General features: G+C 35.5%; 1 protein-coding gene across 2 annotated transcripts; it reads left to right on the forward strand.

The window, feature by feature from the left end:
* LOC18589361 (cadmium/zinc-transporting ATPase HMA3) lies at positions 12,946-22,772 on the forward strand. 2 transcript variants are annotated; one of them, XM_018127238.1, is made up of 10 exons: positions 12,946-13,043; positions 13,405-13,613; positions 14,489-14,746; positions 18,222-18,319; positions 18,694-18,949; positions 19,023-19,160; positions 19,544-19,871; positions 20,184-20,383; positions 20,565-20,767; positions 21,014-22,772. In XM_018127238.1, the coding sequence occupies exons 2-10, from the start codon at positions 13,427-13,429 to the stop codon at positions 22,520-22,522; spliced, it is 3,177 nt and encodes a 1,058-aa protein (XP_017982727.1). In that variant the 5' UTR covers positions 12,946-13,043; positions 13,405-13,426; the 3' UTR covers positions 22,523-22,772. The 2 variants fall into 2 exon arrangements, with proteins under 2 accessions (XP_017982727.1, XP_017982726.1); XM_018127237.1 differs by having other exon boundaries at positions 12,980-13,209.

Genomic DNA, 23,440 nt, shown 5'->3' on the forward strand with positions numbered 1-23,440 from the left:
GGTTTTTGGGCGGATCACAACTGGTGTCAACTTTGAAGTAATCTATGATCTCATTGATAAACATGTAGTAAAGCAAGCTTTTGATGCCACCTTGATGGTCCAGAGCATGTCATCCATGATGAATTTTGCAATGTCGATACGGCGGTTTAATTTGATGTTAAATAAGAACCAAAGGTCTTCTGTGGTGACAGGCGAGTAGGTCGAGCTGTGAGGACTGATAGTGTGAGTGATGATGAGGTGCAAGACTCGATCAAAGAAACATAGCCTTGTGCAACTAGCATTGCCTCTCTCATTTGGTGGAGGGTAGATAAACTCAGACCGAAGGTTCCCATCATCAAAGACACAGCGGAGATCTTTTTGGAGGGAAGTAAGGTGAAGGACTCGTTCTATCAGCTCACGAGTAACAAGGATCCGTTGTCCCATGACGTGGGTGACAAATGTATCGTCATGGTTCACTAGCTGACCTGTTTCTGACTCCGCATATTTTTGTGTTGCATTGAAGTAAAAAATCAAACCAAATTCTCATAGTGTTTCCTGTTCAATTGTAAATAATGTGTTCACCCTAAATTTTCAAAGTTCGCAAAGTATGGGAAATCAATAGACTTTAAATAATCAAAGTCAATTATACGTCCGGGCATTACCTTACGTTTGGTAAAATTGGAGTTGAATCTTTCAACATGCGATGGATGAGTGAAATTTTGTAAAAAAGAACTCACTACCGAGGCTGAGGATGTTTTCGCACCAGCAAAGCTACCTGAACCATTGTTTTGAGTCACCTTTGTGCGTTTAGTTTTGTGACTCATTTTTGAAATTAAGAAATGAAAAATTTGGAGGCTTCCGATGTTTTGAGGCAAGACGATTCGGTAGAGATGTCAAATAGTATGACGTAAATGATTTAATCGATAGAATCAAAAAATGAGTTCGGTTAATTTGTGAGTTCGTGGGCAAAACTTGACAGGGAAACCCTTTAATCAGTTTAGGGTTTGACAAATTTACAAGTAACTTTAGAGGTTTTGAGGGTGAGAGGGTTTTAGAGGCATCGGTGCTGAGAACAAGGCAGCGGCATGGGCAGTCGATGAGCGAAATATCTATTGATAGATTTTAAATATATCGATAGATGTCGTTTCATTTTCAAGCATACGAAATATCTATCGATAGATTTTAAATATATCGATAGATGCCCTTTCATCTTCCAACATACGCTTACAACTACTGATAGATTTTAAATATATCGATAGATGTTGTTTCATCTTCTAGCATATGAAATATCTATCGATAGATTTTAAATATATCGATAGATGCCCTTTCATCTTCTAGCATATACCAACAACTACCGATAGATTTTAAATATATCGATAAATGTCGTTTCATCTTCCAGCATACGAAATATCTATTGATAGATTTTAAATATATCGATAGATGTCGTTTCATCTTCCAGCATACGCTTACAACTACCGATAGATTTTAAATATATTGATAGATGCTGTTTTATCTTTTAGCATATGCCTACAACTACCGATAGATTTTGTTTCGAATTGTACGCTACAAGCTATAATGTGGAGGTCAAAGAATAATGTTTCGCATCCAACTCATGCAAAACTATCAAAAGTTAGCTTAAGGGTGAAGAGAAGGTCCTGCAACATGATTATTGCATAATATTTTTATATAAGAATATTACTTAGGTCATAATTCAAAAAATGCCATTAGTATGTTTAATTTTATTTAGTTTATGCAAAAATAAGTATTTATGAATTTCATAAACATTTCAAGAGTTTTAAAAATATTTAAAAATTGTAACGTTTTTATTTCAATGTGATTATTTATTATTTTAGAGTATTAATATTGAAAAGGCAGATTTTATATTAAAACTTATAAGTTTATTCAACTTATACGATTTTTTATACATAAGGGTAATTTTGTCAACTTACAAATGATGTTGCAAAGTCATATTCCCAAACACTACAGTGTAATCCTTTAAGAAATTACATTGACATTCCCTATATATCATCACTTCCCTTGGTTATACCAAACGTTGCAAAGTGACATTCTCAACAATCACATTCCTTGCAATATACCAAACCCTAACCCATAATTAAACGAAAATCTCTTAAACCTATCTTTAGTTGTAAGTTCAACCACTAAAGCTGAACTATCTTGCACTGTTTTAAGCAATGGCCGCATCTTCAAGCAAACCCAATGTCGGTGACTATGGCGACCAAATTATGGGTGATGATGAATACTCAAGGCCACGATCAAGAAGAAATGAAAACTAGCTCTTCAACTGCCTGCCGCATCAATTGGTTTTTCAATTGAACCAGGTAATGATCTGTCCTCGGCCTCACAGTTTAAGGACAACTCACATGTTGCTAGGTATAGTGAAATAGAAAATGTCATCATATCGTGCAGGAAAGTGGTAGATTAGCAAAGCTTTAAGGAAAACGTGCACCTTGAGGGTGACTTAAATTCATTTTTTGACATGGGTAAACTTAAGGGTCTAAGTACCTTTCCATATATTGATTATAGCTCGACTCTTGTTAGGGAATTTTACTCCAACATTCGTTGGAGTGAAAATGAATTTGAAAATCGTAGTGATTTTAACCCATTTGTTTTGAATGTATTTTTGGGAGGAATAGAGTTTACAATGACTGCCTTTGTGTTGAAAAGCTCCTAAAAATGGAGTACACACAGGGACAATACATATTTCCCCAATTTTATAAGCCGTGCCCCATGTGGGCCCACTTGACAAGCAGAAAAGAACCATACAGCACAAATTCATGTTCTGCTCGTCATGTGAATTCTACACCCTGGAGGCTAATACATAATTTTTTCGCATCCACATTACAAGGAAAGATCAGTCATTTAAGACGTGTTAGCGCTAAGGATCTGTGGATGATGGAATCAATTGGGACTCGATTTGGCCTCAATATTTCAAAATATATGATCTTCAGAATGAGAGGAGTTGTCATACGGGAAGAGACGACCCTTTCATACGGAAACATCATATCAGCTCTAGTTAAGAAGAAAGGGATATGGAGCAATAGGTATCTAGCTAATTGGACCAGTGGTAGGCCTCGTAATCTCTCAATTGGATGGCTTGCAAAAAAGGGATATGACTTGAGTGTTGATGAGCCATTCAACTCTGTCAAAGGTAGCCCAGTTCATCCTGCCCATGATACTCCATCTAGTGGTCCATCTAGAGTTATTCTAGATCCTGTTTCCAATGATGTGATGTATAATATGCTTGTGAGGATTGATAAGAAACTCAGTAACCAAACTGCTAGAATGCAGACATTGGAATTGAGGATACAAAATGTTGAGAATCTTCTAATGCAAAGAACAGATACAGTTGTTCGAGCAGCAGAAGCGTAGTCGAAAGAAACAATCATGAGATAAGTCTCTCCCGCATGAACCTCAGAGAAAAAGGAAGTCAATTGTCATTGGTTCTAGCTGAGTCAAGCAGAGCAAATGAAGATTCATATTTTGAGAGTTGTGGGTTAACTGGATTAGGGATGCTGTAATTTGCTTACTAAACAATTTGTGGTATATTATTTATTTTTAAATTCACTCAACATGTGCTTTAACTTTCTTGTGTTTAGGGTAACTTCTGGTTGAGGGTTTAGGCTATTCAACTGGATATTTTGTAATGATGGTGCTTGGGGTTGGGTTATGGTTTGATATTGTCTACCATAATTGGCTTACCCTTCTTCAAAGAACATGATACACAATAAATGAGTCACGCAATCCCATATCAACTAGTCACACGATTCCATATCAACTAGTCACGCGATTCCATAACAAGTGGTAACGCCAATCCTTAGATACTACTCATGCGACTCAATATATAGTAATGTGATTCTGTAATAACCAGTCACACGACGCCATGTTTGCTACTCACGCGATTTTATAATAAATACTCATGCCATTCCATAGTAAGTGGTAATGTTACTCCATAGATACTACTCACGTGACTCAATATCAAATAGTAACTCGATTCCATAATAACTAGTCACGCGATTCCATAATAACTACTAACGCCACTCCATATTTACAACTCACGTGAGTAAATATCAAATACTCACACGATTCTAAATCTTAACGGTTCACGCGATTCCATATTTAATAGTCACGTGATTTCAAATCAATTAGTCACGCGATTCCATATTAACTATTTACGAGATTCAAAATTGAGTTGTCACGTGATTCCACATCAAATACTCGCGTGAATTAATATCTACTGGTAATGCGATTCCATCTCCGCCATTCACGCAATTCAATATCAACTAGTTATAACCCTATGTCATGCAATGTAATTCAACATGTCATATAGGCTATAAAGTAAGGGGGTTGGCATATGCAAACTCATGAACACTAGCATGTAAATTGCACAAAATAGTAACAAAATTTAAGATATGAATAAGAAAGAAACAATGTTGTTCTTATTGGACCCGTATGTTTATCACATCAATGAATATCAAACTGTTCTTATTGCCCTTTTTCTTTTTTGTTAAATGATACAAAAATGAAAAAATGTAAATGATACAATAAAGAATAATATGGACATGATACAGAACAATGTTATTTACATATTGAAAAAGAATAAACAAATTAAAAAATTTCAATACTAATGCTATTTGCAAAAATCTCATGGGTAAACTTTTTTCAAAGGCCGTATATGGCGTTTGCCTTCAGTGTATGATCCTCCGAAGAGATCAACCACTGCAACGAGGCGATAGCCCAATCCCCGCAACTATGCAAATCTTTCTATATCGGGGTCTTTACATTTAACTTATACCTCGTCCTCGTCAAAGGTCGCTTCTGATGACGCGAGCTGATAAAGTACCCAGCCTGGTGGCATATAATGGGAAACAATGTTGTTAGTGGACTCATCTGTTGATCACGCAAGTCGGACTTCATTGCTTTTACTCGACTGTACGATGAGTCCACTAACATCATACTCTAACTCAGCAAGTTGATTTGCACTACCACCTAGTGGCCATCGAAATAGCACAGTACGAGAATTGAGTCAACCTCATGCCATGGCAAACCCCACGAAGGACTCCCACCCCTCGCATACTCAAGCAGATGGTCTGGCATTACTGCCTGACTCACCTTGAATGTCTTATCGGTCGGGGGAGGATTCATTTCTTGGGTCAGCTTCAGCCAAATTAGTTGTCAATTACATTACATACAATAGTTAGATGTAATTAACTAATACACACCCCATACATTTGAATAATTACAAGTCATTAACATATAATATACTTACATAGAAGGCGGTGTCAACGATGCATATTCTCTGCTTGTAGAGTTGTCGATGGTGCTCGCGCACCCGCTTACACAATACACTGATGCATGCATCAATGTGTTGGCTGTCCAACAACTCAGTCGGCATCTCCAATCACCGAAAAAAATTAAGACCCTCCTGTCCTTCAATGCCCAGAATGTTAACCCTGCATATTTATAATACCCACGTCAAAAGGTATATGGAATAAATACCCTAGAACCGTTAACCCTAATATCGTGTACTATTATCATTTTACCTAGCTTGCTTATTTTTCATGAAAGAGTCATATCTATCTTTCAAATCATCTTTTGCTTTGTGCTGGACTAATAGCAGGTTAACGTATGGGTTTCGAAGGTATTTGCTGGCTAAGCTCACAAGTGCATCTTCGACCTGAGGTCAAGGTGGAGCCTTAGGAGAAGGTGTGATCTCACCATGTAGAGGGGCCTTTGGTGGAGTTGGGACAAGAGCAAGACGCGAGGAAGTTGCAGTTTGACTACTCATAAGATGAGGTGGCTCTTCAACCTCAGATGGAGACAGAGCCTCATGAAAAGGTGTGTGTTGAGAATATTGGGTTGCCTCTAGTGGAGATGGGATAGGAGCAAGATGATGTTCGATTAGGCCAGCGGAAAGTGAGCTTCGAGTATATACAATTGACTGATTTATGCCATCTGCATCGTCAATATCAACCCCAATACTGCTGCCCTCTTTGTCATGTGCACCATCCTCTTCACCCATCGATCGACCCTAAATGATTGAAAAAATCAAACACATTAGAATAATGGATACATCGTACATGTTATAACTCACGTTATGAAAAACATAAGAGGTCATACCTCATAACGGTCGATCAGTCGACCGATAATCTAATCCTCTAGCCCTTGTAGTGACTATTAGATATGCTGATACAGTGACTGCATCTGTATTTCCCGTTGGATCTCTAATTGCATTGCATGCATCTGCATCTGCATATCCGTCTGCAATGACTGTAGGTCTTTCTTCCATTGTGTCTGCAACTGTTGCAGCTTTCGCTTAATGCTCGTAGTCATTTGCTGACTTAACTGTAGGTTGCGCGCCTGAGAATAGGGAAGGGCAGCAGCAGAAGTAGGAGGAGGAGCAGTGTGAGGAGTCACAGTAGTAGCAGCAAGAGGAGCAACAACAGAAGCAGCATGAAGAGCCGTAGGAGGAGAATCAGGTGACTTAGCAGCACTTACGACTTTAACAGCAGTGAATTGGGAATGAACCTCCTTGTTCATAGTGCGTCTCCGCTTAACGACTCGTCTTACTATACTTGTCCCTTTGTAGTCCATTATTTTCCTCTTTTGCTGGGGACCGAATTCTGACCGACCCTTCAACGTCCATAATGGAACGTATTACTGCCTCTCGAAGATATTGACGTCAATGTCGGCCCAATATGCGATCAACATTTTTTCCGCAGTTGGCTCCAACATCCTCACTGCACACAACTGCACCAAAACATACATTGCCATTAGTTATAGCCCTCGTTCTCTATGACAATAAAAATAAAATTTAGTAAAATAAAAAATTATGGTTTCTTTACTTACCTTGCCCTCTCTCTCCAAACTTGCAACATTGACGTGGAAGCCTATAAGCCTCTCGTCACAATGCCATTTCAGCATTCTTGGCCAAAGCTGTCCGAACTAGCGCTGCCTTCCAAACAAGCTTCTGATTTCAAGAATTGCTTCCAACGCCCAAAATTGCACATCAATTGTGAAACATTTTTTACTCACCTCATAAATTCTTATGCGAAAAGAATAATGATAATGACAAACATTAGGGTATGGCAGACTACCTGAAACACCCATATAAATTCGTAGAGGTGGTAGCGTTTCTTCTCTGGTACGCCCACAGTAGGAGGTTCGAAACCCCTCATCAAGTAATCGACGATCAGACTCCAAATGTAAGTGCCCCATGGAAACACATTCCACTCGTCGATGTTCTCGACCAGCGACAACAACCATGGAACCACTGATTGTCTGTAGTCTTGACGGAATAAAACATTGGTCGCGATCAAGACGAGGGCCATTTTGGTCGCGTCTTCTTCCTGCTGAAACTGCCCTCCCTTGAACGTGTCTAACACGTGTTGTATCTTCACCTCGTTCCCCACTTCCCAATATCGTAGGTGAATTCCACCAAAAAGGGCCTTGTAGGGATTGACAATAAGGGCCTGTAGGGCACCAAATTTTAGTCTTGTCACCAAACAGAACTCCCTCTTCCAAAATCGGGCCTTCGTTTTCCCTATTGCAAACTATAACTCACCCTCGATGGGGTCAGGTTTGTTGATTCTATGTAACATTAGGTTGTGCACGAGACTGGTGCAGAATAAACTCTTTTCTGATTTGACGTCCATCATATGCCCAAAGCATGTTCTCCTAAAGTTTTCCAACTCATTTACTTTACACAGCATCTCACGTATCATGTGCAGATGCGACCACTTACAGTGGATGTTAATGCCAGCGTTGAACCCCCACTCGTGCCTTGACACACAAAGTAAGGACTTCACATTATCCTGTTCTGTTCCTGTGCTGGCCATCTACAACATAAAATAGATAACATTCCCATTTTAGTCATGTTAATACCATCATTGTAGATTAACAAAAATACAAGAAGAATTTTTACGAAATAGCCCTCCTCAGAAGCTCACTCAAAAAATAACCCTCACAATAATTTTAACTATTTTTAGACAACCCTGAAACAAAATAATAAATGCAAGTGTCCAACATGGATTATTAAGTAAATCAACATATACACATTAAAGCATTACAGTTGACCCAAAATAATACAGAATGAACCCAATGTTGGTCATGCAATGCCATACAGATAAATTTTATGCAGTTATGACACTCGTGCAATTTCATACAAAAAAAGTCACGTAATGCCTTATCAAATAGTCACACAGTTACTAACATTAAATCACGCAATGATCTATAAACAAGTCACGCAATGCTAAGAACAACTAATCGAATCACGCATACACAAACTGATGCCATGCTTGAACAATATTCACGCAATAACCTAGAAACCAGTCACGCAAAGACCTATCAATTAGTCACGCAAAGTTTAACCTTTATGCAATCACGCAAGCCCTAAGTGACCCCATGCAAAAATTCAATCACGCATAAGGTGCCAACCAAGTAAGCAAGCCCTCAATCACGCAATATTTAAACCCTCAACCCAATTCCTATCAAAGGGTCATAACGCATACATATCAACCATTCACGCATGCCCGGTGACCTTTCCACCCTAACAACACCAACAATACCACTTTCATGTTTATATTCAACAATTTCAAACAACAAGAATATCAATATGAACAAGCAATAAGTATAGGTTTATGCTTAAAAACTTAAACCTTAAACATGAAGAATAACCATTTCTCCATATGGTTCAAAATAAAATAAAAAAAATTATACCTTTCTCCTCATAATGTCAACTTCCTCTCACTGCTCAATATGTGAACTACCTTTATGCGAATAATAACCACTCCAAAATGCTCCTACCACTACGAAAATGCTCGAAAGTTGAACTAGCGAGGAATGTTTTTAACATAATTGCTTCTAAGGAGATGTACGGTCTATCGATGAGAATTGAGGAGTTGTGGACCATATTAACATACTTGACCTATTAATAGGTCTCGGAGCCTAATGAATGGGTCAGTTTCATTAAGGATAATTTTATCTAAATTTTATTTCTCTTGGCTAAAAACAGTTAAAATTATGGAAAGGCCTATTTTCAAAAACGCATTATGCATGGAGCCCATTTAAGAAAATAACTTTTTTTGTTAAATATAATTATAGCATTATTAGTATTTATTTTCCTACTATAATAATTATTTATTTCCAAAGAACGTAACGTATTAGTTTAAACTAGTAATATAATATTACTTGTTGTTGTTATGTCTTTGATCTATTTATTGCACATTATTTGATAGGTATACAAATTTGGGAATTGGTTATAATTTTACTATCATACAATAATAACAACGCATCGTGTGCGACTAAAAGAGAAGGGATGGCATGGAATGATATATATAGATGAGAAGCCAATTATACCAAGAAAACCTATTGGGGAATTTAAAAATGACTCATGTCTATGGAATGTTACTCGCATTCCTCAACCACTCAACAAACACATGAAAACACAGATTAACTTCAGAGGAGGTCAAAATAGAAATAATTGAAGTTGTTTTAGACGGTAAAATTTATTTATTAAAATAATTGCTATAAATTATTATTATTATATAATATCATTATCTAATTAGATTATAATTTTTAATTGAAGTTATATTACAATGTTGTTATTTAATTAAAATTAGATCATAAATAGAATTAATCTTTTATGTATATATATATATATTATATTAACTGCTGCAGACTGTAGTCTATGTAAGTTTTCTCCTTTTGTAACAATATTATTATATTTTCGTAATGGCAGAATCTGTTTGAGTTAGAGCCTATAAATAACGAAGGCTGGAATGAGTGTGGATTCACATGTGGATTCCATTCTACCCTGTCTCATATGATTCCATTCCATTTTCCCACATACAAAATCAAATTCACTTGTAATTCTTTCGTAAGATATTCTCTTTTTTATTTAAGGAAATTGTGAGAAATAACATTCCTCATAAGCTCAATTCAAAAATATCATTTTTTATAATTTTAACTATTTTTAGCCAATTTTTGGCATGACTTGACAACAATACCCTTTAAACAATTTCAGACAAGTTAAAATGGTTTCAGTTTTCTCTATTTCGCCATCCAGACAAAAATTTTAAAATTAAATCTCGATTTTTCTCTCTGGTCAAATACCGTCTATCTCGCCATTCGGAGATGACATCAAGTTCTTTCTTATTTTATTTTATTTTTTTAGATAGTGAATCTTGGAGTTCTCAAGGACGATGAACAACGATTTTACTCTTCTATGGTAATTGTAGGCAACATGATGAATTTGGTAATTGGATGCTTTTTGGTGATGACTTGTTTTGAAACGTGTGCTGCGATGGAGATGCCTGTGTTGATGAGTTGGATCAGATTTGTTAAGATGATGGGCTCAAGGAAAAGAAATAGCTGAAGTATGTTTAATGGGTTTTATGGTGGTTCACAGTTTTGTTGTGTTTGGGATTGGGATGATTGTTAAGCATGTTTGCTAGGGATTTTGATTTTTATTATGGGATTTTGAATTTAAATTGTTTAAGAAATATTTTGTAAATGGAGTATATTTTGTTTTTGCGTAAGGGGAGTGAGAAAGGCCCTCCCGATAAGGATTTATTTTGTCTTGCTTTGGAGTGTTATGGAGTTTTGTAATTTATCTTTTATGAAATGCACAATTTCATGGCTTAGAAAAAAAAATACGTGTTTTAGGTTCTTGAGTTTATTGGTTTATTCATAGAATCCCAAAGTTAAAGAATTGAAATTGATTAGACTAGTTTTTAAGTATTACGAGACTGATTTTTAGGCATTACATGACTTAATCACTGTGTGAGTGGTTTTTAGGCATTACGTGATTGGTTTTAGGCATTGTGTGACTGATTTTTAAGTAATGCCTAAGTCACGCAATGCCTTATTAACTAGTCACGCAATGCCTTACTAACAAGTCACGCAATGCCTTACTAACAAGTCATGCAATGCCTATCAACTAGTCAAGCAATGCCTTATTAAAAACTAGTCACACAATGCCTATAAACTAGTCACGCAATACCTTATCAGAAACTAGTCATGCAATGCCTTATTAAAAACTAGTCACACAATGCCTATCAACTAATCACGCAATACCTTATCAGAAACTAGTCACGTAATACCTTATAAAAAACTAGTCACGCAATGCCTATCAATTAGTCACGCAATGCCTTATCAGAAACTAGTCATGTAATGCCTTATAAAAAACTAATCACGCAATACCCAAAGTCAGTGATGCAATGTCCAAAGTCAGTCATGCAATGTCCAAAGTCAGTCACGCAATGCCTAAAAACTAGTCACGTAATTCCCAAAAATCATCAAAACTACTGAATTCCATTTAATAAGATCAACAACTTCAAACGATACACCATATTCCATTTAACAACATAATTAACGAATATGAATGCTCAAAATGTTCAAAAGTTTTTTTTCATATATAAAAAATCACTCATAAAATGCTTAAAAATGCTCAAAACACTCACAGATTTTCTTCGTATATCAAAAACTACTCCAAAATGCACAAATGCTTAAACGTTTTTCTTTCTGGTAAGAAATACTCCAAAGATAAATAGCCTGGTGAGGAAAGCTCAAAAAATATGAGTCAGTTTGAGGGACAAACCTAAACATACTTGACCTGTTAATAGGTTTCGAGTTGAGACGTGGAGCCAAATAAATGGATCGATTTTATTAAGGGTAATTTTGTTTAAATTTTAATTCTCTTGACTAAAAACAATTAAAATTATGAAAAGGTCTATTGTTAGAAACACGTTATGCATAGGACTCATTTAAAAAAAAAACACTTTTTTATTTTTACACTTAGTCAATCACTGTCCCAATCCACCCTCTCTACTTATACTTTCCTCAGTAGCTCTCTTTTCGAAGGCCCCCCCTTCTCCCTCCCCCTTTTCCATCTCTTTTCCAGTTCAAGGTGGTGTTTTTAACTCCAAGCCCTCCTTTTTGGGCCGTCACTTGCGTTCTTATAAATCAAAATACAAGTTTATTTGATTTTCTCAATTTGCTTTTCCTCCTTTCTTAGGATGGGGCTTCCTTGAGTTTCCCTGTTACTTCTGGAATACCTCTGTGTTTCTCTTGGAGTATTTCGTTGCTCAATTTCTATTCCTTTTATTTATCTATTTACTTTTTTGTTCTGTTTTTGTTCTTATATGTCCAAAGTGAGTGGTTTTTAGGCATTACGTGATTGGTTTTAGGCATTGCGTGACTGATTTTTAAGTAATGCCTAAGTCACGCAATGCCTTACTAACAAGTCACGCAATGTCTATCAATTAGTCACGCAATGTCTTATCAGAAACTAGTCACGTAATGTCTTATCAGAAACTAGTCACGCAATACCTTATCAAAAACTAGTCACGCAATGCTTTATCAAAAACTAATCACGCAATGCCCAAAGTTAATCACGCAATGCCTAAAAACTAGTCATGTAATTTTCAAAAATCACCAAAACTATTAAATTCCATTTAATAAGATCAACAACTTCAAACGATATACTATATTCCATTTAACAACATAATTAACGATTATGAATGCTCAAAATGTTCAAAAGTTTTTCTTCATATATCAAAAATCACTCTAAAATACTTAAAAATACTCAAAACGCTCACAAGTTTTTTTCGTGTATCAAAAACTACTCCAAAATGCTCAAAATGTTTAAACACTTTTCTTTCTAATAAGAAATACTCCAAAAATAAATAACTTAATAAAAAAAGCTCAAAAAATATGAGTTAGTTTGATGGACAGACTTAAACATACTTAATCCGTTAATAGATTTCGGATTGAGACGTGAAGTTAAATAAATAAATCAATTTTATTATGAGTAATTTTATCTAAATTTTAATTTTTTTGATTAAAAACAGTTAAAATTATAAAAAGATATATGATAAAAAACATGTTATGGACATGGCCCGTTTAAAAAAAAAATTCCTTTTTATTTTTACAGTTAGTCAATCACCGTCCCAATCCACCTTCTCTACTTATACCTTACTCGGTAGCTCTCTTTCCGAAGGCCCCCCCTTCTCCCTCCCCCTTTTCCATCTCCTTTCCAGTTCAAGGTGGTGTTTCTAACTCCAAGCCCTCCCTTTTGGGCCGTCACTTGCGTTCTTATAAATCGAAATACAAGTATCTTTGATTTTCTCAGTTTGCTTGTCCTCCTTTCTTAGGATGGGGCTTCCCTGAGTTTCCCTGTTACTTCTGGAATACCTCTGTGTTTCTCTTGGAGTATTTCGTTGCTCAATTTCTGTTCCTTTTATTTATTTATTTACTTTTTTGTCCTGTTTTTGTTCATATATATCCCAGCTTCCAGACAACAAACTTTTAACACCCATTTGCCATTTCCAAAATCTTCATCTTTTAACCTTATGTCAAATCAGTTTGAATATATATCACTTTCTAATATTTGGTTCTTGGTTGCAGCATTTATTAGGTAAAGGTAAGAATGGATGCGAATAAAAAACTGCAGAAAAGCTACTTTGATGTGCTGGGTATCTGCTGCTCCTCGGAGGTTGCTCAGATAGAAAACATCTTAAAATCCCTTGAAGGCGTCAAAGAAGTATCTGTGATTGTTCCCACCAGAACAGTTATTGTTCTCCATGACAATCTCCTCGTTTCTCAGCTTCAAATAGGTAACCCAAACAACCACGCCTCCTTCTTTCTTCCTTTCTTTCTTTTGGTATGTTGGTGAGAAAAACATGTTTATACTTAAAAATATGAGCCTGAAAATGAAGACTTTTATTTAACAATTTCACTGCCAAATTGATTGGATTCTTACCTCATTGATGTTGTAAGCACTAAGCAGCCGTTTCATGGTTATTTTTTATAATATGAATAGGATTAAAATCTATTCTTAAAGCGGAGAAGCGATGGCCGATGTGAACCACATGACCTGCCATTGATATCTTTACTTATTTTATACGCCTCTTTCGTAATCTTTGATTATCTTTTTTCATGTTTTATGGTTAAAATAAAATATAAAATATAAAATATATTAAATTAGAGATGTAGAAAATGAGAGAGAATAAATAAAATATATTATTTTCGAAGATTTTGACGATCAGAGAATTGGAAGTAACCCAACCTAAAAAGAAAAGGGCAAAAAAGGGTGATGGGAATTGTTTGTTATTGGCGTGCCCAGATAATATTCCTCAACGGGAGGAAGAATTGTGTTGTGTTGTTTTACTAATAAAATGAAATAATGCTCTGGGTGGGTCAAGGTGACGTGTCAGAGTCGAATGGTGGGGTCAGGAATCTGGTTGTACCTAATACTTAATTAAATTAAATCAAATCAAATTGCCACTTTGCCAGAAGGGATGTAAAATGCAACAAGCTAGGGTGATTTGCCTTAGTCACTCAAGCCTAACTGCAAATGTTGTTACTGTTTGAAAAGTTGTGAACAGTGACCCTTTATACATGCCAAGATGATTGACAGACGACCACCGACTGCTTCTTCTTTTGGGAATTGGTTCCCTAAATTATATTGCTTTTTTCTTTTCTTATACAGTTAAGGCTCTAAATCAAGCAAGACTGGAAGCAAACGTTCGAGCGCGTGGGGAGATCAAGTACCAGAAAAAATGGCCCAGCCCTTTTGCAATAGCTTGTGGCTTGCTGCTTTTGTTTTCACTGTTGAAGTATGCCTACCATCCACTGCAATGGCTAGCCGTAGGAGCTGTGGCCGTTGGCATCTACCCCATGCTTTTGAAGGGCTATGCGGCCGTTAGGAATTTCAGGCTCGATATCAACATTCTTATGCTCAGTGCAGGTAATATGCTTTTATAATTGTATCAAATGTTTAACATCTAATTAATTTTTATGCTTATCAATAATTATAGTTTTATACATCTTTGGATGGCAAGTGGAGATAGAGTGAGGGTAGTATCATGTAATATTGTCTCTTTAGTCTTAAATTATAATATATATATATATTTTAATATATAAAATAAAAGAATCATTTCGGGAATTAGGGGCTTTTTGAAAAGTGAAAGGTTAGATTTTAAAATAAATATATGTGGAACAATGCTTTTCTAAAGCTTATTGTATTCTTCTCAGAACCAGGCTTGCTTGGTCTAATGTGAATTTAGTGAAATCTAAACCATATGAATGCACGGCAAAAATCATAAAACTTTGCTTTTGTCCCTGCCTTGGTTTCTTTCTTGTTGTCTTTTCCTATTTTTGCTTTTTTTTTTTTTTTTTTTTTGGGTGGATTATCTTTTTTTTTCCTTTTAGTGGCTTCACACTCACTTTTTTAAGGTGGACTCCAACCCTTCCTTTTAAGTAAAGGTTATCTCTCGTGATAAAAAAGGTTTAGTGGGAGGGAAAAGCCAAATGAATATTGTCACCAAAAAAGGTTTCTTTCTTTCTTTCTTTCTTCTTTTTTTTCTTTAGCAGCTGTCAAGATACCACAATGAATACAAAAAAAGAAAAAATGAAAAAAAAGAAAAAGATAGAGAGAGAAATAACAAAAAAAATTGGTGAAAAATAGCTAGGAAGGATGATTTCTTTTTGTTTTGTTTCTTTTGTTTTTGTTAGGGTTTTGAACTAAGGGTAGGGCTTTAGCGAAAACGAGGAGAGAGGTAGAGAGATATAGGCTATATCTTTAGGAAAAAAGAAGAGACAGTTTGGAGTAATGGGGAGCAAAAGGGATAGGGGTTTCAAGTAGGTGGTAGAGAAGGAAGAAGAAGAAAGAAAAAGGTGGAGAAAAAGGAAAACTAGATATTATAGTTAAAGTTTTTTTTAGCTAAATGGCATCATCTTTCCTTGCTAAGGGGGCCTCATTTCACCACATCAAGTGGGCCATTTTAGAGCAGCAGGCTAGACCAAGCTTGTGTTTTCTTTTGAAGTTGAACAAAGCCCAAAACATGTATGAATGTTTGGGCTCTTTTTTTTTTTTGGTGTTTGGATTGTTTTTTTATTTGTTTGTATTATGTGATTATTGTCACTTTTAATCAATAATTGATATAGTTTATGTTAGAAAATATACATACATACATACATATATATAATAAGTGCATAAATTATTATGTAATGTTTAATTAATATAAAAAGGATGAAAAAATATATATTCTCCAAATAGAATAAAAGGATAAAGTATGTTTAGTTTTTTTTTATAAAATGTATAAATAAATAATTAAATATTTTGTTATTTACAATGCTTGGGATAATATAATGAAATAAATATCAGATCAGAAAAGAAATATGAAAATTATATAATAATAAAAAATGTAGCATATAATTTATTAAGAGATAAAATTAGTCTTAAAATTGGAAGGTTAGAATATTTAGGTTTAGAAAAATAGACTAGCTATGCCATAAGAATATTAANCCCTTTCTTTCTTTCTTTTTTTTTGCCTTTAGACTGACCTGGCATATTGTCACCAAAAAAAAACATCTTAGAATAATGAATTTTACCATATGTTATAGCAATTGTCAGTGTGCAAAGATTCTTTTTTATTTATTATTAATTTTTTTAAGATTGCAAAGGATTCTTTAATTTGTCTTCAATGAAATTTTATATTATGTGTTGATGGCTTTGTGAAGCTAGTAAAAATTTTCCTACTAAGAACTTTGAATATTATACACATTTACTAACACAATTCCATAGGCTCCCAGATATGATCATGTCGGATATCCATACTTGCTATCTCGTTGAGGTCCTTAATTTGACAATGAAATTATCAAACAGAAATGAAAAAAAATTCAAGATATGCATAAAAAGATGTTGCATCCACTGACATGTTCAAACAAAGAAAGATGATAGATATGTACAACTACTCCATTTTTAAAAAAAAAAAAAATTAAAATATTTCTCAGAAGAATTGCCTAAACTTGTACCTATATATAGATCAAAATTGGAAATTTTTTTGGGTGTTTTTTTAATTTGCCCGACAGTTGGTATGGCTTGGGTTTCAATTGTTTTTCATACAATAAGAAACAAAGGGTTTTTAATATCCTTTTGCGACTGTAATTGTTTTCTATCATAATTTAATGTCAAACTAGACCAAAATACTGGTAGAATAAAGAATGTATAGGCATTTACTTTATTCTTACTCTCTGGGAACTTTCCTTTCTGGGTTCTAAAGTTAGGTCTTCCCTTGTATGCAGCAAATAAAAAACAAAAGACTTTTGCAGCTAAGTTATTGGTCATGGATTAAAAAAATATGGTGATAAGGCTTACAAGCTATAGTCGGCTTTGGTGGCATCCATCCGTTGCTTTCTACCAAGAAAAATACAGGCTTAGTGTGTTAAAATTTCCCATTAGCAGTTGATTTTTCGCCCACCAACTCTCTTTTGTCCTCCTTTCCCGTTCTATAAAATGCTATCTTGCTTTGACAATCACAAATGCAAGAAAATGAGACCTAAATTTGCTTGGAAGCCATTGGCTAGGTGTGGTTAAGCTGTTCAACTTTACACCTCATAACGTTCCTATATGTTTCCGTCCTGTCTATTTTCTCCCCATTCCTAAGCTGTCTGATCTGTCAATCTGACAACAACTCAAAAGCTTAATCCAATCAAAAAAGAAAATACTGCAATTCCGGGATTTACATAAATCTTAACCGAGTCTAATGATATTCTATACACTTTGTTCAAAATTTTCTTAATACCTTGTATTAGTTGTACAAAACATTACACCCTTTATATTTGTCCCAAATATCTTTTCTCTGACGTGCTTGTTAATTCATAATTATATAATAAGCCATTTTATTATTTCCTTTCCACCTTTTTGATATCTAAATAAAAAAGGCACTTAAAGAATTTGAACCTAGCATATTTGATGCATAGGACATGCTTTTGAATTAGATTCTAGTTTGTGTTTCTAGGTGTTCCAATGAATGTTCATTGTTTACGGACTTACTTATTTGTTGGGTAAAAATGAATTAATGTTAAAGTAACATACAATCCAAATTTGGAAATTGGCATTTCCAATTATTTGATTCTTTGTGCAATTAGGATATGAACACTCAACGTTACTGCCCACGATCATCTCAATATATAAGAAAGTTTTTATATTTTATAGCAAAGAATTATGTTTGATGTGATAGATTTTACTTGCTTATTTTTATTTGCATGATTTTGTTTTTGCATCTTAACAACTTTGGGGAAACAGAAAACGCCAAGAGAAAAAGAAATAGCAAAATAACAGTAAAAGGGAGCTCGATTTCTCTAGATGCTGCAGTTGCTTGTTTAGAGTACTGCTGTTAAGCGCATGTCTTAAACGAAACCCTGTATTTATTCCACAGTGATAGGGAGCGTTGCAATGAAGGACTACACTGAAGCTGGCATTATCGTCTTCCTCTTCACCACTGCAGAATGGCTTGAGTCAAGAGCAAGCCATAAGGTTTGCTACAAACTGCCCTCTCTTTCAGCACTGGAAGACGCTTGTTTAATTCATTGAAAGCATGTATTTTCTCACTACTTAGTGTCAGTAATTGCTTTAATTGTCCTAGTATAATTCTAACTTCATAATTAATGTTCTTACTAAGAACGCTTATGAAATGGCTAGCATATGCGAACACCTCTCATCAATCATAAGACTTTTACATATTTGTCTTGTTAATAGCTTGCTTCTTCCTCCTGTATCAATTTTTTGAGCTGGTTTGCTTACTGTTGCTTCGACTGTAAGCTTGAATAAATTAATAGAGTGAGGGCATTTAATGAGTACATTATATATAATATGATTATGTTCAAACTTTTAAGCATATAATGTCTCAGGCTACTGCTGTTATGTCCTCGTTGATGAGTATAGCTCCTCAGAAAGCAGTCATAGCTGAGACAGGAGAAGAAGTGGATGCCGATGAAGTCAAATTGAGCACTGTTCTCGCAGTTAAGGCTGGTGAAGTTATACCCATTGATGGAATTGTTGTAGATGGGAAATGTGAAGTGGATGAGAAAACCCTGACTGGTGAATCATTTCCAGTTACCAAAGAAAAGGATTCAACTGTCTGGGCTGGCACCATCAATCTAAACGGTATCAACTCTGTTTCTTATTCTTTTTTATTTCATACAATTCCGGGTGCTCACAGGCATTGTTCTGCTTCTAGGTTACATTAGTGTAAAAACTACTGCTGTAGCTGAAGACTGTGTAGTGGCTAAAATGGCGAAGCTAGTGGAGGAAGCTCAAAACAGCAAATCTAAAACCCAAAGATTCATAGACAAATGTGCCCAGTTCTACACCCCAGGTTAGTTAAATTTTTTACAGATTTACAAGGTTTTGTTTGCCACTTCTTACCAGAGAGTTTAAATTTCATACAGATGTTTGTTTTCCAAAGATTCATAGACAAATGCATTCAAGTTGCCAGTTTTGGATTTTCTTAAGAATTTGTAGCTCCTTAGTCATTCCCTCATGAAAAAATAGTAATACGACTACCTTTTTAGTTTAGATCATTAAGGCTTATTGGCTTATGGTTTAACCAACCTCTAAATTTGTTAGAAGTAATTTTTCTAAACATCTTTAGTCATTATACATTAGTACTCTCCTTGATTGCAATGCAGGTTTCTTTTCTTAGATACATAAGTCCAAACAGAATAGTACTCATTTCTTGTTATTGGTTATTATTTGCAGCAATTGTAATTGCATCAGCTGCCATTGCTGTGATTCCAGCTGCACTGAGAGTGCATAACCTTCACAACTGGTTTTACTTAGCATTGGTTGTCTTGGTGAGTGCATGTCCATGTGCGCTTATCCTTTCTACACCTGTTGCAAGTTTTTGTGCACTTACAAAAGCTGCAACATCAGGACTTCTAGTTAAGGGTGGCGACTATCTTGAAATTCTTTCCAAAATTAAGATCACAGCTTTTGACAAAACTGGTACACTTACGAGGGGTGAATTTGTTGTGACCGATTTTCGATCTCTTTGTGAAGATATAAGCTTGAACACATTGCTTTACTGGTATGGGCTTGATACTTTCCACTTCACTTTTCTATGAATAATGTTTTACTTCGATAGAAGTAGTGGACATAAGACAGAAAAATCAAACAAAATTGTAGTACTTTGAATGTCATTATATATTCCGCCATTTTGAAAATAATTCAAATTACTTTGAATATGTATTAACAGGTTCATTTATGTAGTGTTGTAAGACATCTTTTGGTTCAATTAAGTTTTTGATCTCACCCAAATTATCCACAATAAAATTATTGGTGAATTTCCCAACTAATTGCCTTTCAGTAAATGTTAATGTTAGTTACATTATTCTTTAAGGGTTTCAAGCGTTGAGAGTAAGTCAAGTCATCCAATGGCAGCTGCACTTGTAGAATATGGAAGGTCACATTCCATCGAACCAAACCCTGAAACTGTTGAGGATTATCACAATTTCCCTGGGGAAGGTATTTATGGGAGGATTGATGGCAGAGATATTTACATTGGAAGCAGAAAAATATCACTGAGAGCTCATGGAATAGGTAAAAACTTTTGACTCCTATAGCTTCAAATTGTTTAATAGGCACATTGATGCAGGGTAATTTGAGTAATGTCGATAATGATTTATTTAATTGTTTCTGCATTTTCATTTCAGTTGCTTTTCCTTAAACCGAGACCACAATCTGCTTTCATACTTTAATACTTGTATTTTTGGATATATAGTTCCAAGTCTAGAAGGCAATATGATTGAAGGAAAGACCATTGGATATGTGTTTTCTGGAGCAACCCCTGCTGGAATTTTCAGTCTTTCAGATGCTTGTCGAACTGGGGCTGCAGAGGCAGTCAATGAGCTAAAGTCAATGGGGATAAAAGCTGCTATGCTTACAGGAGATAATCAAGCAGCAGCCATACATGTACAAGAACAGGTGCACTTCCAATCTAGAAATCATGATCTACCAAGTCCTGAACTTTTTGCTTTTGTATATTAGGACAAATTAGCATGGCATTAACTACCATGCTGAATATAGTTCGGCTCAATCCAATTAGTAACGATGACATGAGGAACTAGTTTTAAATCCTGCGTAGAAATTTGGTACAGTGTGTTTTTTTTTTTTTTGATAACCCTTTTGGCTTAAGCTGGAAAACTTAAATCTCTGAGTTATTACTTGCAGCTAGGGAATCGTCTAGATGAAGTCCATGCAGAACTTCTTCCTGAAGACAAGGCAAGAATAATCCAAGAGCTTAGGAAAGAGGGGCCAACAGCAATGATTGGAGATGGCATCAATGATGCACCTGCACTTGCTACAGCTGATATTGGTATTTCAATGGGCATTTCGGGTTCAGCACTTGCGACAGAGACAGGGCATGTGATTCTCATGTCAAATGACATTAGAAAGATACCAAAAGCTATCCAACTGGCAAGAAAGGCACATAGGAAAGTCATTGAGAATGTCATTTTGTCAATCAGTACTAAGGCTGCTATTCTTGCTTTGGCCTTCGCTGGTCATCCACTTGTGTGGGCTGCGGTTCTTGCTGATGTTGGCACATGCTTGTTGGTGATCTGTAATAGCATGCTACTTTTGCGAGGAACAGACAAACATGCAGGAAAATGTAGCAAATCTTCGGCTGCATCACATACAGACAAACAAGGATGCAAAACCAGTCATTGCCGCTTATCTGATAACCATGAACATGCTAGCACAGACAAAAAAGTTCAAAAGCTGTGTGAGCCTAAAAAATGTTCGTCGCAGAGGTGTGCCTCAAAATGTCAATCTAGCCCTTTCAATTCAGATTCATGTTCAAATTCATGTGGGAGCAATAAATGTGCGGACTCAGCAAGGACACACGATGGTTCTGTCAGTGATGGATCCCTTGAAGCAAAGCACTGTGACCAGGGTAGCTGTTACATGGTCAATGACAAACGTGCAGGAAAATGTTGCAGATCTTCAACTGCATCACATACAGACAAACATGGATGCAAAACCTTTCACGGCCACTCATCTCATAACCATCAACATGCTAGCATAGACCAAAAAGTCCAAAAGCCGTGTGCGCCTAAAAAATGTTCCTCGCAGAAGTGTGCCGCAAAATGTCAATCTAGCCCTTTCGGTACAGATTCATGTTCTGCGGACTCAGCAAGGGCACACAATGGTTCTGTTAGTGATAGATCCCATGAAGAAAAGAACTGTGACCAGGGAAGCTGTTGCATGGTCAATGACAAGTCTGAGGCACACAATTTGTCCAGCAACTGTTGTTCAGGCAATCGGAGTTTGGGCTTGAACACAGAAGATAAATGCAGAAAAGCTAGTTACTGCATAGAAGACCAGCGAGAGACAAAAATTGGTCATTGTCATTCTGTTCATTGCGGTGAAAACCATGTTAAGAACCACACTAACGATAAAGCTTTAGGAAACTTGGTGGAACATAGTTCTTCGGAGAGCCTAAATCCAAAGGCTTATTCTCATCCACACAAGTGTTGTATAGACTACAGTGATCAGCCACCTCACACTGCAATAGACATTCCGATGAGTCCAAACTTTGAGGCTGCTAAAGCTCGTACGACTCTGGAGAAGAGAGAATTTGGTGGTTGTTGCAAGAGCTATATGAGAGAATGCTGTGGTAAGCATGGACATTTTGGACCTGGCCTCGGAGGAGGCTTAGCAGAAATAACCACTGAATAGAAATGTTTAAATTCCAGAGAAGCTATGATCATCACATGTTCGGGTTCTAGAATTAAGGAAAATTTTGACTCAGTGGCATGAATCAAAATTAAGAATTGTTGTATCAAACGTAAATTAGAAAAGGTACTGTATGGAAAAAGGGCTTAGCACTTTCAGTGGAAAATGACAAAGATTGAAGGACCTGCTTGTGATGCAGCAGAGAGTGGAATTCTCATATAATTCATTAAGCTTCATAGCTGTTTCTTTGGATTTTTGCTTCGTAAGATTTGTCTTTCTTTTTTATAATACTTATCTTTGTGTTATACAAGAGAATAATCTTTACCTATTCAATAGATTTGAGCTAGGTCCCAGGGTTAACCATGGAGGAAAACAAGCCATGTCAGGAAGCAGCTCTTAATGGTGTCTACCTTGCTCAATGTATACTTGGCAATAATCGATGGAGGGCAGAGGCGGAGGGGAGCGGGCGGCTAGTGCCCCCAACAATTTCAAAACTTTTCTAATTTACTTTTTTTTTTAAATTTAATAATTTCCTCCTTAGAATAATTTTAAAATTGTTTTAACATATTTTGATTGTTTTAAAATTTTATAATTTTGTCCTTACAATAATTTTTTATTTGGTGAGATGTCCCACGACAATTAGTTATAAACAAATTTTAATAGGATTAGAATAAAATCTATTGCAATAAAATTATTTTCAAACCACATTACTCTAAAATCTCACAACCACTACTTATTCTCTTTTCTTTTTACCAAATACTATAGAAAAAAAATTTTTTTACACATTTTTGCTTGCTAGCATTTTCTGTACTGAAAACCTTTAATTCATAACTCAATTTTTATGTCATGATTATTGGTAAGTTTGATTTATTACTTATTTTATTTTTATATTTTATATTTATTTTTTTATTATAATTTTAA

Source organism: Theobroma cacao, chromosome 9, assembly GCF_000208745.1.
Source record: "Theobroma cacao cultivar B97-61/B2 chromosome 9, Criollo_cocoa_genome_V2, whole genome shotgun sequence".
In the NCBI taxonomy this organism is placed as follows: domain Eukaryota; kingdom Viridiplantae; phylum Streptophyta; class Magnoliopsida; order Malvales; family Malvaceae; genus Theobroma; species Theobroma cacao.

What these genes read in the sequence shown, in the direction of transcription:
- LOC18589361 (XM_018127238.1), top strand. Translation starts at nt 13,427, where the DNA reads ATGGATGCGAATAAAAAACTGCAGAAAAGCTACTTTGATGTGCTGGGT. An exon ending in CGTTTCTCAGCTTCAAATAG is followed by an intron (nt 13,614 to 14,488) that starts GTAACCCAAACA and finishes TTTCTTATACAG; the next exon opens with TTAAGGCTCTAAATCAAGCA. An exon ending in AGTCAAGAGCAAGCCATAAG is followed by an intron (nt 18,320 to 18,693) that starts GTTTGCTACAAA and finishes ATAATGTCTCAG; the next exon opens with GCTACTGCTGTTATGTCCTC.